The 16,250-nt window shown below is 39.5% G+C and overlaps 1 protein-coding gene and 1 long non-coding RNA gene across 10 annotated transcripts in view; one reads left to right on the top strand and one right to left on the bottom strand.

The window, feature by feature from the left end:
• PACSIN2 (protein kinase C and casein kinase substrate in neurons 2) overlaps positions 1-16,250 on the top strand; it is a 58,681-nt gene that overhangs the window by 16,995 nt on the left and 25,436 nt on the right. For 8 of the 9 annotated variants that reach the window (XM_035310651.1, XM_035310666.1, XM_035310621.1 and 5 more), the window contains exon 2: positions 8,056-8,166. In XM_035310651.1, the coding sequence (XP_035166542.1) occupies positions 8,107-8,166 (60 nt within the window). In that variant the 5' untranslated portion in view covers positions 8,056-8,106. Of the gene's footprint in view, positions 1-5,126; positions 5,205-8,055; positions 8,167-16,250 lie in introns of those variants that run through there. The other variant, XM_035310630.1, reaches the window with a different exon arrangement.
• Positions 828-14,631, bottom strand: LOC118156668. Its single transcript, XR_004746371.1, has 3 exons — positions 14,293-14,631; positions 14,046-14,051; positions 828-841 (listed from the first exon to the last, which is right to left on the bottom strand). It is a non-coding gene; the product is annotated as an uncharacterized LOC118156668 (long non-coding RNA).

A 16,250-nucleotide genomic window follows, 5' to 3' on the forward strand; every position in this document is an offset into this window, starting at 1 on the left:
CAACATCACTTATTGGCTCAGTTCTGGTCGGCAGTGGGGCCCTTACCAAACATGGGGCAGTTTCTAGATCCTTCTCACAGAAGCCACCCATATAGCCCCCTGCTACCAAAACCTTGCCACATAAACCCACTGCAATGAAACATACTGGTGTGGCTGAAGATGTGTGGCAGTGTTTGGGCTGTTGTCTTGCACTTCAGAGACATGCTTCTGCACTCTGTGTTATTCAAAGATGATCACATTTAAACAGTAAGTCTGTTTCATTTATTTAAGGAAATATTCAAACTGTGCTTAATAAAATATAATGACCAAAATAGCTGTTCTTCTGCCTTAAATTATACGTTGTAAAATGTATACATCATAAAATATCAGTCACACAGGGTTGGATGTGCCTGGAGAGTCTAAACTGAGATAGTCCAGTGAGCATAGCTGCATTTTGTTTCAAGATGTTGTAAGTAACAAGGTAATTTTGTGATCTTCTGATGTGTGCTAGAAATGAACCAAATATTTGTTCATTGCTTGCCTATTAAGGCAGTGAGCTAATGCTATTTTCAGTTGTTTTTTGTTGCATGTTAAAAATGTAGCATTTAATGAACGTGGATATTGGTGAATGTATACAGCTGTGAGGAAGTTGTCTTGAAGCAAATTCTTGACTCCTTGCGGTTTGTTTCATTTTTTTTTTTTCCTTTCAGTTTTATTTCTTACTTAATTAGCATTTAACAGCAGCATCTGATCCCTGCCTGGGGCCAGGGCAGTGGGGGACCCAGCGGTAGCCATGTACCTGCTGAAGCACCTTTCCTCTGCTTCCCTCTGCTTTGGCTGCAGATGGATTCCTCTCCTCCTCCTCCTTTTTCTGTCACTTTCCTTCACAGTTCTTCTGTGGCAGAAGGGGATGGCTGGCCATGGTTTTGGGACTGCCTGAGGCTGCTCAAGAGGTGCCTGTCTTTCTCCTGCATGGGGTCGCACCAGCAGTCCCCAGCTGGATCCCACCTCTTAGGTGCAATGCAGACGTGAGGAATCCCTCGTTACTCTTACTTGAAGTTGTGAATGACTAACACAAGCTAGTAGCTTCTGTACTGGTTAATCTTTCTTGCTAACTGGAGAATGAATGTCTAGGTGGCAAAATACTTGGTTATTCAAGCTAGAAATGAAAAGAATAAATACTGCTCACAGTCGCAGGGGAGTGTGTGCAGTACTGATCATGCTGGTGGGCGTTTGTTAGATTCCTTGCCTCAGTGCTCAGGATATGGGATTCACCAAACAGGTTGCTGTCATCTTTCAAAAACTCATGTAGTGTCTGGCTCTGCTGACTTACGTACATACAGTCTGAATTCCACTGGAAGTAGTGATTCAATTTCCTTTTACAGACTCTTCTCTGGTATTTGTGCTGTAGTTGCTTTTTGGAGGAAACAAAGGAACTTTCTAAAATGAAAGAGAGTGCTATTCTCCTGATTTTATAGATTAGAGAATAAGCATTAACCCAAAGTTATTGACTTGAGACTATAGCTTCAAAAGTCTGAGGCTTAACTTCTATTAATAACATGCACTTGCAGCTACTGATTGCAATTAGAAGAGTTCACAGCACTGAGTAGTAGTGAGCAACCTTGGTTTGATGCATACGGGTTTTAAAACTCCTTCATGTCACTTGAATGCATAAACCAACCCTCTGTAGTTAACTTGTCTTATTCATTTACAGACTTCTCAATGTTGGTAGCTGTTATTCTAACAGGTTTTGTTATATAAGTTTATAGTTTTTAGAAAAACTCTATATTTTTCTGTCCATGCAAACAATCCACAAATTGCAACCCTGAAGAAGTCAGGAGCTCTCATAGAACAAGTTGTTTGGACAGAATAAAAGAGGAAGGAATGTCTAAATTGCTGTATTTAACCATGAAATACAAGACAGACTTTTTGTAAAGTATATCTGTGGTAGCTACGCATAGCAGAAAAGCACTTCAAGCATGGGACATTTGTTTCTGTACAATGAAGTTCTGTTTTCTTGCTATTCTGTATGGAACAACCGTCAGATTTAAATGAGTAATAAGGAAAAATACCATAGCTGAAAGTTCTTATGAGCAGCTAATCCAAGTTGAGTTGTGTCCTTATTCGTGTTTCACTCTCTAGTCATCAGACTTGGAATGCTGCTGAGTCAGATCTAGAGTGACAAGCCACCCTATACATACAAAAAAGTTTAAAGGGGAATGTGAACAGGTGCTTTTGCCTTCTAGAGGCTGGTCTTTGAGCTCGTTTGTAAAGAGTCCTTAAAAAAACACAAGGACAATGTAGGTAGTTGAAGAGACTATTTGGTTTCCTAAATACTATTAATTTTTCTTCCATCTCACCAAGACAGTTAAACACCAAGATAAAGTAGACGGAGTGCTCATGCAGTCTCTGTCCTCACCAGTTTTCAAGACTCAACTGTATAAAGCTCTGAGCAATCTGGTCCAATCTTGTAGCTGATCCTGCTAAATGATCCCGCCATCCTCTGACTCTGAAACTTTCTTGATTGTAGACTAATTTGTCACCCGGACTAGAGAGCGATTGCCTTGTTTTAAAGCAGCCTATCACAGCTGAGACAATAACTGGAGGGAGAATCATTGCTGTGTGGGCACTGAGAACGTGTGATAGTTCATTCCATCCTGGTTAAGCTCTTGAAATGAGGCATGAAAAGTGTTGTCTCTGGCCTGTTATCTGGGTTGTACATTTTGGGAAATGTTGATCAGGTTTGCAGGACAAGGCTGGGGTGTTGCCTTCAGGTTTCATGTACCTGAAATACTGTTTTATCTGCAGACATCCTTCCTGTTGGAATATCAGACTCAAAATCTAGTCTGTCTTTCTGTAGGTTTCAGTAAGCAGCACTGAGACCTTTTACCTTTTTTTTTTTTAATTTTAAAAAAAATCCTTTTGAATTGCAGTAAGGTTTCTAATCAAAATAGACCTCTTCTGAGGGGTTCTAAACATTAAAATCTTACCTTTCAACAAACAGCCCTACATGAGAGGGCTGAGATCGTGAAAAATTAATCTGTTTTGGGGGTCTCAGAGATGAACTGAAGAATGCCTTTATGTATTTTTTTCATCTTTCTGTTGGAAAATACCTTGAGAAGCTTTGGAGTTGACTGGGTTATTGTAACACCTTAAGTCTGCATTTGTTGCATGGGTTTTTGCAAGTTGTGTGATGTGTTAATCTCTACCACCTGACACCTTGAAGAAAAAGAGGAAAAAAAAAAGTGTTTTTAATGTGAGTGAAGCAACCACTTCTGAGTTTTGTAAATTGTTTTCAAGGTAACAACGTGACAGCCAACATCTTGAGTGCAGAAGCAGCATATTCAGATGATGTGTGCAGTCTGAAAGTCTGCTCGCCTATTATTAATATTTTGTAAAATTCTCATGAGTCTTATCCTTCAGGATATTGATAGCAAATCTTTTCATGCTGGAGGGCACTAGCAGTAGAGAAGAAATTCAAGGACTTTAGCGTATAGTTCTGCTAGAATGTTCCCTAAAGAGGAGGTTCATTTGTTTATTGCTCAGTTTCCTTGTATGCAAGATTAATGTCCTAATTTTAAAAATATTGCTCAAAAATCACTAAGTTGAGAAATACAAGCCTTGCTTGCCTGTACCATTTTTGTAGCTATTGTAGTATTTACTATTTATTATCCAGTTACTCTTCTCCGTTGCAATTCATCGTTTATTTTTAGCCTATATAAATTCTCTTAACCAATGTGTGCTGGGCCTTTTTATGACAAAAGACAGCAAGGGCTATGAGCTGGTAAGGCCTTCTCCATGCTGTTTCATGTTTGGTTGTTTGTGTCTGTGGTGACACAGGTAAAAGCTTGCTTAAGATCTTTGGACCTCATGATTAGTAATGTATTGAGAATTTATTAATGGAAAATCCTAAATTCTTTGGCACAGGGAAAGAAAATATCCTGACAAATATGAAAGCTAAAATATTTATGTTGGCCAAAAGCATGTTGAGGAGCAGGCACAGAACATGACTGGGAGCTTGTTTCTATTCAGTGAAGGCCTTTAATTTGCTTTCTGAGGAAAGTGAGACTTGGCGCCTTTACCTTCTCTCACTGGCAGCCAGCCTGCCATGCTACTCCTTCCATCATTTTTAAATCAATTCATCCCTTCAGGCACACATTAAAGAAGAGCAGAGATGAAGATGCACATTTCTTACCTGCCTCAGGACAGCAGGGAGCTGGGTGGGTGTGACACAGATTTATGTACCTGCTCAAGAAAATGTTGTTATGGGCGCTGTAATGGCCACTTTCATTTGCTGAGCTGGCTGGCAAGTCAGCGTGGAGGTTGGCAGAACCATCAGAGCACTGGGCTACCATTTGCGCAGGGAGTAGTTGAGGGACAAGAAAAAAGCAGCCTAGGTACTTCCAGAGAGGGAGGGCCTGGAGCCATGAAGGAAGATAAAGGTAGGAGTGCTTGAAGCCAAATGGTTGTGGGAATACAGGAACAGGGTATGTGCACCCTGCTATTTTAGGGAGTTAAGCTGCTTAGCGAGTTTGCTGCTTACGACCTCGCTGACCAAAGAAACCCTCAACTTCATGTAAGATGTGTGTGGAGGACCTGTGCAGAAGCCATCTCTCTTTGATCTTACTGATCTGAATTGCCTGGATTTTATACTGTCAGCCTTAGTTGTTCCAAGGCTGACACCTTGATTTCCAGAGTCTTCCATTTAACTATAAAAAGTAACTACCTTTAATTGTGAAACCCTTGCGAATGTTTGAAGGATGGGAGAACCAAACTCTATCAAAACGTGATAAAGAACTGGCTGCCATAATAATTCTATTGCATGAGAGTAGCATGACTCATAGAGCTTGATGTTATATCTCAGTATTCAGTTTATTTTTAAGTAGTGCTGTATAAATAGTGTTTTTCTATGCCAGTTGTTGCTATGACTTCATAATATTTCCATAAATACACTTGCTCATACTTTCTCACAGCCTAGTATTTGGCATATGAAAACCTTAAATATATCAGAATTTCTTGAGTGCTGATTATTTTCATGCTTCTGTGGAAAAAGGATAGCTTGTGTATTATGTCGCTTTAGTTTCGGAGGAATAAAATTAAAAAAAAAATAAAAATAAAAAAAATCCGCACAACCTGTGCCTCTGTTTCAGCTTTTCCAATTTTTCTGTGTAGCTTTCCAGATTAAACTTTCCAGTGCCAGTACAGCCTAGGCTGTTTTATTAAAGGTAAGCTGACACTGTATTGTTACTTCAGGATAATTTCACTCTTGTCTTTTTCTGTAGCTGGAGGGGAAAATATATATTTATTTATTTGGGGGGTGGGGGGGTATTTGTTGAAACTTGTCTTTGTGTTTACTTCTGGCATGAAGGTTTCTTTTTCTGAGACACTGAACTCTACAACTGTCTGTCTGATCTCTCTCAAATGGTAGCAAACACTTTGGTTAAAAGATCTTCCTGTGACAGCTGTAGAAAAACAGCCATAACCTGTCTAAGAACCTTTGGAACCTTGTTCCCTTGCATTCTGCATAGCATTCCTGGGCCATGTCTGCTTCATTCACTGCTGCTTTCAGAGTAACATGAGCGTTTGTGCTGCCTTAATGGGAAGACAGCAAGAGGAGACAAATGGCTGCGAAAATAGCTAGCAATGATTATTGATCTAGCAAGTTGTCTTTTAAATTCCGTCTCTTTGATCAGATAAAAAATATCAGGAGTTATGCTTAAAGGTACCTCTGCATAGTCTTATTTTTTGTGAAAACTTGAAAGCAAGCAGGCTCTTGGAAAAAGCTGTTTAATGTCAAACTATTCTTTTGAGTTTATCCAACTACTTGCAAGTTTATATCACTCTTGTACCCTTCTCGTGTTGATATCTGGGAAAGGTTATTGGAGAACAGAAATGCATACACGTAATCTTTGCTTTCTTTACTGTAAGAATTGCAAGGGATGACATTTACCTGAAAATAATATGTTCCAATTACATGTAGGCTGCTAAGAAACTGATAATAAAAAATAGTGTTTTAATGCACCTGTTCCCTCTTGGTTCCATACAAGCACATATGGGAAAGCCTTGGTAATTAGCAACAGAGTAATGTGAAGATTGTTACACTAGCTTGTAAAACTCATTTATGGAGAAAATGGGGTGTTTTTAATAGAACAGCTGCTGTGACTTGCAGGTTGCCTTGCCTTGCAGGACCCTTCCTGTATTTTTGGCCAGCTTTTCAAAATAAAATCTAGAATAGGGACATCAATTGTTAGTCCTCAGTTCTGTGTTCAGTGTTAGGGCTATTTAAGTCTTCCGGGAATTAGATTATGGAAGTGAATGAAATGAAAAACTGTTCAGTAGAAGGTGCTCGTCTCTCCAGCCAGAGCAGTTCTCTGCCTTGTTTGTGATGCAACCATCCAAAGAGCTGTGTGCTTCTGTAAGAAGTGAGTGGGGTGCAAATACCCTTCTGACACAGACATTTTTGGAGTATCCAAGAAATGTGAATTCAATGTTACCTTCCTCCTCAGCCCGGAAGGTTTTCAGTTCTGTTTCTCTCAGCAGCATGTCTTTAACCACTAAGATTGCAAGCTATGCCAGATTTGTAGGCACTTTTGAGATGGCATTTTTGCAAAATTCACAGGGCAAAAGGAGGGAGCTTCACCTTGTAGCCTATTTATTCCAGAAGGGGGGGTGGGGGGGGCTGTTGATTCCATTTATTCACAGGTAGCTCTAGCTGTAGGCAAGCTTGACAGGAGAATTCTAAGCGGACTTGTTCAAGTATCAGTAGAGATAAGGCAGGGATTTTGCATGTGTGTGTTGCAGGAGGAAGCTGTTTCCTTCCTCCCTTACCTCTTGGCCTCCACCCTGAAAACTGCTTTTGTGGATGTTAGTGTCTGAATTTTTGTCTCAGGACTGTTTATGATGCTTATCTTAAATGTTAGCTTATCGTGAAAATAGTTTTTTATACACAGTGCTCTATAAACAGTCAGCCCCTTCTATGAGGATAGATGATTTTTTTTTTTCCATAAAGGTGTTTCTATGTAAGTGGTAACACTGTAACTGTTAAAGAAATGACTTTATTAAAGGTCAGCGTTTGGACTTATTTACTTTCAGCAAAACAAACAATAATATAAATGAAATAATGATATGTCACAAATAAAAAGCAATAAAACTAGGTGTGGGAGTTTCAACTTATAGGGAAAGTAATTGTCACCTTGAAGGAGACTTTCAGTCATGGTACCCAAAACATCTTAGTACACTTGGAATAGAAGAAATATGCATAGTACCATCATTTAGAATCAATTCTCTGCTTTAAAATCCATAGGGGAGTGTTGGCTAGAAAATACAAGCAGCTCAGTTAGTTAACTAGCCCAGTAAGAGGTCTAGTCACAAGTGACTGGGTGAAGTAACTGGGTCTGTAAGGTTATTGTATGTACCAAGCCTTTTGGGAAGGAGGCTGGCTTTATCTTGTGCAATTTGAATTCAGCAGCTCCAAAGGTATTCCTGTAGCTTTTTGCTTTACATTGCTGCTGAGAGAGGAAGCTGTCTGCTTTTGTGGGTGTCTTTAGCTTTCAAGTAAATGATTTGAATTTAAGATTCTTATAGAAATTGCACTTATTTCTTCTGAAAAATCTGCAATTGTTCTTGGTCTTAAATATTTCCAGTGAGTTTCATCACATAATGTAGATTTCCAGGGAAAAAGGAATTGCGAGCAGTGAAAGTTACTGTACAGATAGTAAAGGTCAGCTGATGGTCTTTTACAAAATACTCTGAAGTAGAATCCTTATAAGTGAAGATGGTGCTGTTCAAACTTCTTTAAAAAAAAAAAAAGATACAAAATCATAAATTTAAGAGTTCAGTGATATTTGATAGCTGGATTGAACAGTTTCTGGACAACACAGCTGGCTCTATCATGATATTTGTGTTGTAGAAAAATACTCTCTTGCAAAATGCACTTATTTACATACCCTCTGTGCTTACCTCATGTTTGTATTTTGCACCCCTAGATATCCAAGAATTTAAAGATGGTACTTAATTTATATTCTAATTGATACCTGGTTTTCATTAATAATGCTCATAAATATTTTTATCTTACAGATTCTGAAGGTGTTTGAGCTGTGAATACTTGGAAGCTCACCATACATAGAAATGTCTGGCTCCTACGATGATTCCGTTGGAGTAGAAGTTTCTAGTGATAGCTTCTGGGAGGTAATCTGAGTATTTTGTTCACAGTATTTTGATTTTATATCTTTACTCTTATTACGGATTTTTTTTTTTGTACAATATAAATTGTGAAGAGAACTGCAATATAAGATGTCAGTAGTTACTGTGATCTGCAGAAATAGCCTTCAGGGTAAAAGTGATGTTTTAGATTTTGTCCCAGTTCTGTCAAGGCTTTTTAATTGGCACAGACTTGCACATCCTACCAAAATGGATGATTAATTCAGAATCGCACCTTTGTCATTTTTTTTATCCCTGAAGAGGGGTGGGTCGAGAGTTTATGAATTTCCAATGGAATTGAATGAACAATGATAAATCTAAACTAACTGGTTAAAAGCTATTGTAAGTGTATATAGTTTGAAATTTAAGCTACTGTGTGAGTTTACTGTATCTGCTGTTTGTGTCTGTGCAGGAAAAAACTTACTTGAGTGTGGTGGTTTTACCGTGCTAGGCAGCTGAACACCACAACCGCTCTCTCACTCCCCCTCCTCAAATGAGGAGGGGAAGAAGTAAAGGAAAGAACAACTCACAGGTTGAGATAAGGATAATTTAATTAAAGGGAAAAAAAAATAAGGAAATATTATTATTAATTAAACAATTCAACTAAAGGGAAGAAAGGGAAAGGGGAAGAGGGAGGGGGAAAGGAAATAACAAAACAAGTAAAGGTTATGTGAAAGTGCAGGGGAAAGAAATTACTACTTCCCACAAATGAGCGATGCTTGACCACGTCCTTGAAGCAGGGCCTCAACACACGTAGCTGGTGTTTGGGAGGAGGACAGACGTTTTCACAATGAGAGCCCACCCCTCCCTTCTTCTTCCTTTTTCCACCTTTTATTGCCGAGTGTGACATCATATTGATTTAAAGAATAACGACAAAATTTCTTAGTGACTAAGTATCATTTATTGACAGCGCGCTGGATGCGCGGGGGATCCTTCCAGCTAACATGCATACCCGAAGTGACAAACTATCTCATATTTATACAGCAGAACAATGAGTATTCAATTAACGCCTATACATATTTATTACCCAAATCCACCTACTCTCACTTTGTATGCTAATTAGCTTATCAGTCCTTTGCGCTTGTACAGTATTCTCTGGTGGTCGTCCAGGTGGTTGTCGGGATGAAGCAAGATGTCTTCATCAGAGTTGAACTTTTCACCTTATCTTCTTGCGCATGCTCTCTGAGCCCTTGGTCTCAGTCCAATCCATAAGGTTGGTTTGTCTCAGTTCCCAGGGTCTGAGGTCACACTTGCACCTTGCAAGTGTGACCTTCTTTTAGTCCTCCTCCTTACTCCCTATCATAAATCTGTGCTGGCAGCTTTTAGTCCTGCTCCTTACTCTTGATCTGTGCATTCTCTCATGCTGTATTTGCACGTACATCTTGTATTTTCCCAGCGCAGCACATATTAAGCAATGAGTGTTGCCTACATATTTATTCTTAATCAGTTGCTCTCTAATTTCTAATCCCTTGTTTCAGTCCCCCCTTTTCTGCAAAATCTAGTAAATTCATTTACTTAATACAACAATTTTTCTTCCCAGTCTCTATGATATGTATCCCTCAAAGCCTTGCCATGTACTTTTGTCAAGGAGGCTAATATCACCATTCATTGTAATAATTTCTAGTTCCAAACGAGCATAAAAAAAGACAATATTAAACTTATACCAACTAATATCAATAAAACAATAATTGGGTGAGATAATATGTTCAAAATCCCGGTTGCAGTTGGCAACCATCCAAAGAGGGCATCCCACCAGTTGTGATTTGTCTTGTTTTACTCTCTGCAAAACTCTGCTTAATTCCTTTGTATCATGCTGGACAGTGATTAGAATCCTCTCTCCATTTTCCTGAATGCTCTTTTTTTCTACTTGTCTACTTGCCTGCGGTCTATAAGGAGTATGTAGTTGCCAGTCTATCCTTAGAATCTTACTTATCAGTTGTACCACTTGCATGCAAAAATGTGAACCTCTATCAGAAGACATTGCTACTGGAATCCCAAAGCATGGTATTATTTCATTTAACGAGACTTTAACCACTTCTCTTGCTTTGTTTGTTTGACAGGGAAAGGCTTCGGCCATCCTGAAAACGTGTCAGTCAGAACCAATAAATAACGATACCCCCCTTTAGTGGGGAGTTCTGAAAAATCAATTTGCCACTGTTGTCCCAGATAACTTCCTTTACCAATTATTCCAAATTTTATTATATTCTTAGTATTGGGATTATTGTGTAAACAAATGCTACATTGTTGAGTTACTTGTTTTATCGTTGTATATTTCGTCCCACTAATGTCTGACTCAGGCTCTTATGCAATGTGTCAGCCCCCCAGTGTGTTTCATTGTGTTCTGTAAGAACTGTAAGCCATATCAAATTAGAGGGTATTACTACTCGGTTATCTTTTAAATATACCCATCCATCTGGTTTCATTTTACCTTTCAAACCTTCAATTAATTTTAAGTCTTCTTTTGTATAATTTGGCTTTTGGTTTATGTATATAGTTTGGACCTTACTGTCTGGTATCAAAGACAATGCCTTCACTTCAGTTAATCCAGCTACCTGCTTAGCCTCTTGATCTGCCAAGTGATTTCCAATTTCAAAATCGGCATTCTCCTTTTGGTGTCCCCGACAATGCATGATAGCTACCTTTTCTGGTTGTTTTACCGCATCTAACAATTTTAAAATTTCTTCAGCATGTTTTATCTGTTTTCCCTGAGTGGTCAGCAATCTACGTTCTTTCCAAATCACTCCGTAAGCAAGCACCATGCAATATGCATATTTAGAATCTGTCCAAATATTTATTTTCCTTCCTGCTGCTAGTTCCAGTGCTCGAGTAAGAGCAGTTATCTCTGCTTTCTGGGCGGACGTCCCAGGGGGTAATGGTTTGGACTCAATTACCTGTTGAGTGGTTGTAACGGCATACCCTGCCTTATGTTGTCCTTGTTTCACAAAGCTGCTTCCATCAGTATACCAAGATTCGTCAGCATCTTCTAAAGGTTCTTCCTTAAGGTCAGGTTGACTAGAATACACAGTCTCCATTGTATCTATACAATTATGTGTTATTGGTTCATCCAGAGTTCCGCTAAGAAAAGAAACTGGATTTACAACAGTAGTGACCACAATTTCCACATCATCTTGTTCTACTAATATTGCTTGATATTTTAAAAATCTCTGTGGTGAAAGCCCATGGTTTCCTTTTTGTTCCAAGACTGCTGAGACTGTATGGGAGACTAACACCATCCTCTTCTGTCCCATTGTAAGCTTCCGAGCCTCCTGTATATTGATAACAACAGCTGCAACAGCCCAAAGGCATTCAGGCCATCCTTTACTTACTTCATCTAATTGTTTAGAGAAGTAAGCTACTGCTCGTTTATAGGGACCCAATCTTTGTGCTGGTACTCCCAAAGCTATCCCTTGTCTCTCATGAGAGAACAACCAAAAGGGTTTAGAGAGATCCAGTAATCCCAAAGCCGGGGCTTGCATCAATTCTTGTTTAAGTTGTTTAAAGGCTTTTCATGCTTCTCCAGTCCAGACTAATTTTGACTGATTATTCTTTATCAATTCATATAGAGGCTTTACCATTAGTCCATAATTATAAATCCAAAGGTGACACCAACCTGTCATTCCTAAAAAGGTTCGTAGCTCCTTTACTGTTTGGGGTTCTGGAGTTGGCAAGTGACTTCCTTTCATTCAGATCCTAGTTCTCATTGTCCTCCTGAGTAGGTCACGCGTTGTTGAACCAGCTGGGCTTTCTGTTGGGAGACCCAATATCCATTTAAACCCAGAAAATTAAGGAGACTTACAGTCCATTGAATACAACTTTCTTTAGTCTCGGTAGCTATTAAGAGATCATCTACATATTGTAACAAAGCCCCTTCAGTGTCCAGAGGCATCCAAATCTTGAGTTCCTTTGCTAACTGGTTTCCAAAAATGGTGGGGCTAATGGTGGGGCTATTCTTGAATCCTTGAGGTAGTACTGTCCACGTAAGCTGTGTCCTTCTGCCTGAGTCGGGGTCTTCCCATTCTTAAATCCAGTACGGTAAACCAAACGTGACTATTCTTTAATTTAGTCAGCAACGTATAAGGGCTTGCCACTACTGGATGTATATTCTCGGTGATCTTATTTATGGCCCTCAAATCCTGAACTAGCCTATAGCTTTTTCCATCTGCCTTTTTGATTGGTAATATGAGTGTATTGTATTCTGATTCACATTCAACTAATAATCCATACTGTAGAAACTTATCCATTATCTCTTTAATTCCTTTCCTATCCTCTGTCCTCAAAGGATATTGCTTAACCTTAACGGGTTTCTCTCCTGGCTTTAATAATTATTGGGGTCACATTTTTAGCTCTTCCAGGGACTTTGGTGGCCTAAACTCCTGGATACGCTTGATCTGTGATCTCTGAGGGTATTTCACTTTTAGGGTCAGTTTGTATTAGTGCCAAGCTCAACACATTTATTAGTTGTTGTTCTTCTATGCTTAATTCCATTTTCCATTTTTCAAAGACAATTTCTGCTTCTAATTGTTCTTACAAATCTTGACCTTAATCTTGTTCCTACAAAATCTTGAGATTTTGGAGATCCAGGTAGATATAAAAAGCTATGTATCCCCATTTGTTTTCCCAATTTATATTTCAGTGGTTTTAAGAAAAAGGCTTTTTCTTGTTGGCCGGTAGCTCATATCACAGTCACAAAGTCTTTATCTTCTGGTATTAGTTTCTGGTTCAGCACTGAATAAGAGGCTCCTGTATCTATTAAAAATTCCATCTCCTGTTCCAATTTCCCTAGCTTAATTTTAACCAGTGGATCCACTAGGGTGAATTCCCCTGGTCTACTTCATTGGTCAGGAGAAACGTTAGCTATTACAGGTCGGGCCCCATTCAGCTTCAGATACTGTCCTTTCCAATGACCTATTTCCTTACAATAGGCACACTGATCTGATCTTAAGGGCTGTTGAGGTCCTCCCCGTCTTCCAACTCCCCTACCCCTAACTCGAAGGGGTTCTTCTTGTTCTCAATGCAGCTACGGTTGCTGCGGTAATAGTTTGTCCTAATTTCTGTCTTTTGTCCCCTTCCTAGTTTCTAAGTACTCTCCAAGCCTCTTCCACCAACCTTTCCAAATCTCTTATATCTGGTTCCTTCATTTTCTGAAGTTTCCGCCTTATATCCTTGGTGGACTGTCCTAGGAATAATGAAACGAGTTTACCCTCCTCAGATGAGGGATCTAAGGTGGTGCACTTTTGCATAGCTGTTCTTAAACGGTCAAGAAATTATGTGGGTGTCTCAGATTGTCCCTGTTTTATTGTATATAGTCTTGACCAATTAACAGATGTTGGTAATGCATTTTCCAAAGCAATTCTTATCTATTCCTGGTATCTTTTTAACAAACAATACTCATTGTCATCATTATAGTCCCAGTTAGGGTCCGTTCTAGGCATGTGAACTTCCACCGTGCCTGGTAGAGCTCCCGTTACTGTTTGAATCTGTACTTGTGTCCAAGGAGTTTTAATTACTAGTTGTTTTTCTGTCTCGGATAATGCAGCCAGCAGTATTTCTATATCCTTCCAATCTGGATCTAAGTTCTTCACAATTAGCTCAAATCTTTTAGCAACTGCCTCCGGATCATCTCGGTACCCTTTTACTGCTTCTTTCCAGGAATCTAAATCATTTGTTGTAAAGGGCACCTTTATTTTGGCAGGCCCGTTAGCTCCCATGGCTTGCCGCAAAGGGGCTTGAATTATTGGCCCTGCTTTGCTCCTTGTATGAGCGGTTATCAGAGTAAATTCCTTTTGATCTAAATCATTTCTCGTTCCTTCAGCTCCTGTTTCGGTACCTACACTGCTATCTATCTGCACGGGAGGTAGAGGCGAAACAAAATCCTCCATTCTTTCCTCTGGATCGCTTAATTTTAAACATCTTTGTCCAATACTACATGCCAAACAACATCTCTTCATTTTCCCAGCACCATCCTTCCTCGTATCTTTTTCCATTGCCAATATTAAGGGATCTTGTGGTGCTAGGTTAATTCCACATTCCTTTTGCCACTCTGGGTGATTCCTCAGAGTGAAAAACATATCAGTGTACATCACCTCATCCCATTTTCCTTTTCTCTGTAGGAACAACATTAACTGTAACAAAGTATTATAGTTTAAAGTTCCATTAAAAGGCCACTTTTCTCCACATTCCAGCTTTTAAAGTGGCCACCATTGATTACAATATTTTATCAATGTTTTCCTGTTCACACTTCCACCAGCAGATCCTCCAATATCCTTCTAATGACTCAAAACACATACTAAAGGGCTTTTCTTTAAAAAACCACCACTTTGTCTTCCTCCCATTTTCCCAGTTCACACTCACAGAATACACTTAACACTTACAAAATGCAGCACGCGGGTATCTTTCTACAGCAACACCAAGAACCTACTGTTATTACCAAGAATATAGCCAAAATCACAATAACAGTAATCAAATTGCACATTTGATAAGTCAGGAAACCAAAATAAGTAACACTGTAACAAATGAACCTTAAAAGCAAACTTGCCAGGTTCCAAATAGCAATTGAATGCCAACAACATCAAACATACACTTAAGGTGCTAGCCACAAAAGTATACACCACCCTGCAGAAGTTTAACTTTTGTCTTCTGACTTATGGGCAGTTTCAAATGACCGGTCTACCAAACAAACAAACCAAAATAAAGAATACCGTCACTTACAGCGATGGGGTCCTTGTCAGCCTCCGCAGTGATCCGTTGAGTCAAGGAGTCCATCTGGGAAATACTGGGGGTACCCTAGGGAGTCCTATTCCAAGTGGGTCCTACAGCCCAGCAGAGAGGTGTCCCATCTGGATCGCCAGATTGATTTAAAGAACGAAGTCAGAATTTTAGTGATTAAGTATCTTTTATTGACAGCGTGATGGATGCACGGGGGATCCTTCTGCCTAATGTGCTTACCCAAAGTGACAAACTATCTCATTTATACAGCAGAACAATGAGTATTCAATTAACGCCTATACATATTTATTACCCAAATCCACCTACTCTCACTTTGTATGCTAATTAGCTTATCAGTCCTTTGCGCTTGTACAGTATTCTCTGGTGGTCGTCCAGGTGGTTGTCGGGATGAAGCAAGATGTCTTCATCAGAGTTGAACTTTTCACCTTATCTTCTTGCGCATGCTCTCTGAGCCCTTGGTCTCAGTCCAATCCATAAGGTTGGTTTGTCTCAGTTCCCAGGGTCTGAGGTCACACTTGCACCTTGCAAGTGTGACCTTCTTTTAGTCCTCCTCCTTACTCCCTATCATAAATCTGTGCTGGCAGCTTTTAGTCCTGCTCCTTACTCTTGTCCTGCTCCTTACTCTTGATCTGTGCATTCTCTCATGCTGTATTTGCACGTACATCTTGTGCAAAAGTATTTTCCCAGCGCAGCACAAGCACAGTACATCGCAAATGTAACGTTGTATTTTCCCAGCGCAGCACATATTAAGCAATGAGTGTTGCCTACATATTTATTATTAATCAGTTGCTCTCTAATTTGTAATCCCTTGTTTCAATATGGTATGGAATATCCCTTTGGTTGTTTTAGGTCAGCTGCCCTGGTGATGTTTCTTTCTCACTTTTTTGCCCACCCCCTAGGAGGGTTAGAGAAAGTCCTGATGCTGTGCCAGCACTGCTCAGCAGCAGACACAACACTAGTGCGATACCACTGCTGTTCTAGCTAGAAGTGCAGAGCGCAGCACTGTATGGGCTGCTGCAGGGAAAGTTAACGTCCCAGCCAGACCCAGTACATTGAGAGAAGTTACCTTATGTTTATCTCAGTGTAAGAGCATTCATGCAAAAGGATAATACAAAGCACATTGCAAGATTACATTAATTTGTGCTGCCCAAGTCTGAAGAAGACTTTCAGATGTTATGGTAGCTTGATAAAGGTTTAATTAAAGAGGACAAACTTCATAAAGCATTTATCAAATGTTAATTGCAACAAACAAGTGTTTCACACAGCCAATACCAACCTAATTGAAGGTCAGAATGTAGTCTAGCTGACCCATATTTAGTGGGGCAAATTTCTATTATGTGACTGGG

This window comes from Oxyura jamaicensis, chromosome 1 (genome assembly GCF_011077185.1).
Source record: "Oxyura jamaicensis isolate SHBP4307 breed ruddy duck chromosome 1, BPBGC_Ojam_1.0, whole genome shotgun sequence".
NCBI lineage: Eukaryota > Metazoa > Chordata > Aves > Anseriformes > Anatidae > Oxyura > Oxyura jamaicensis.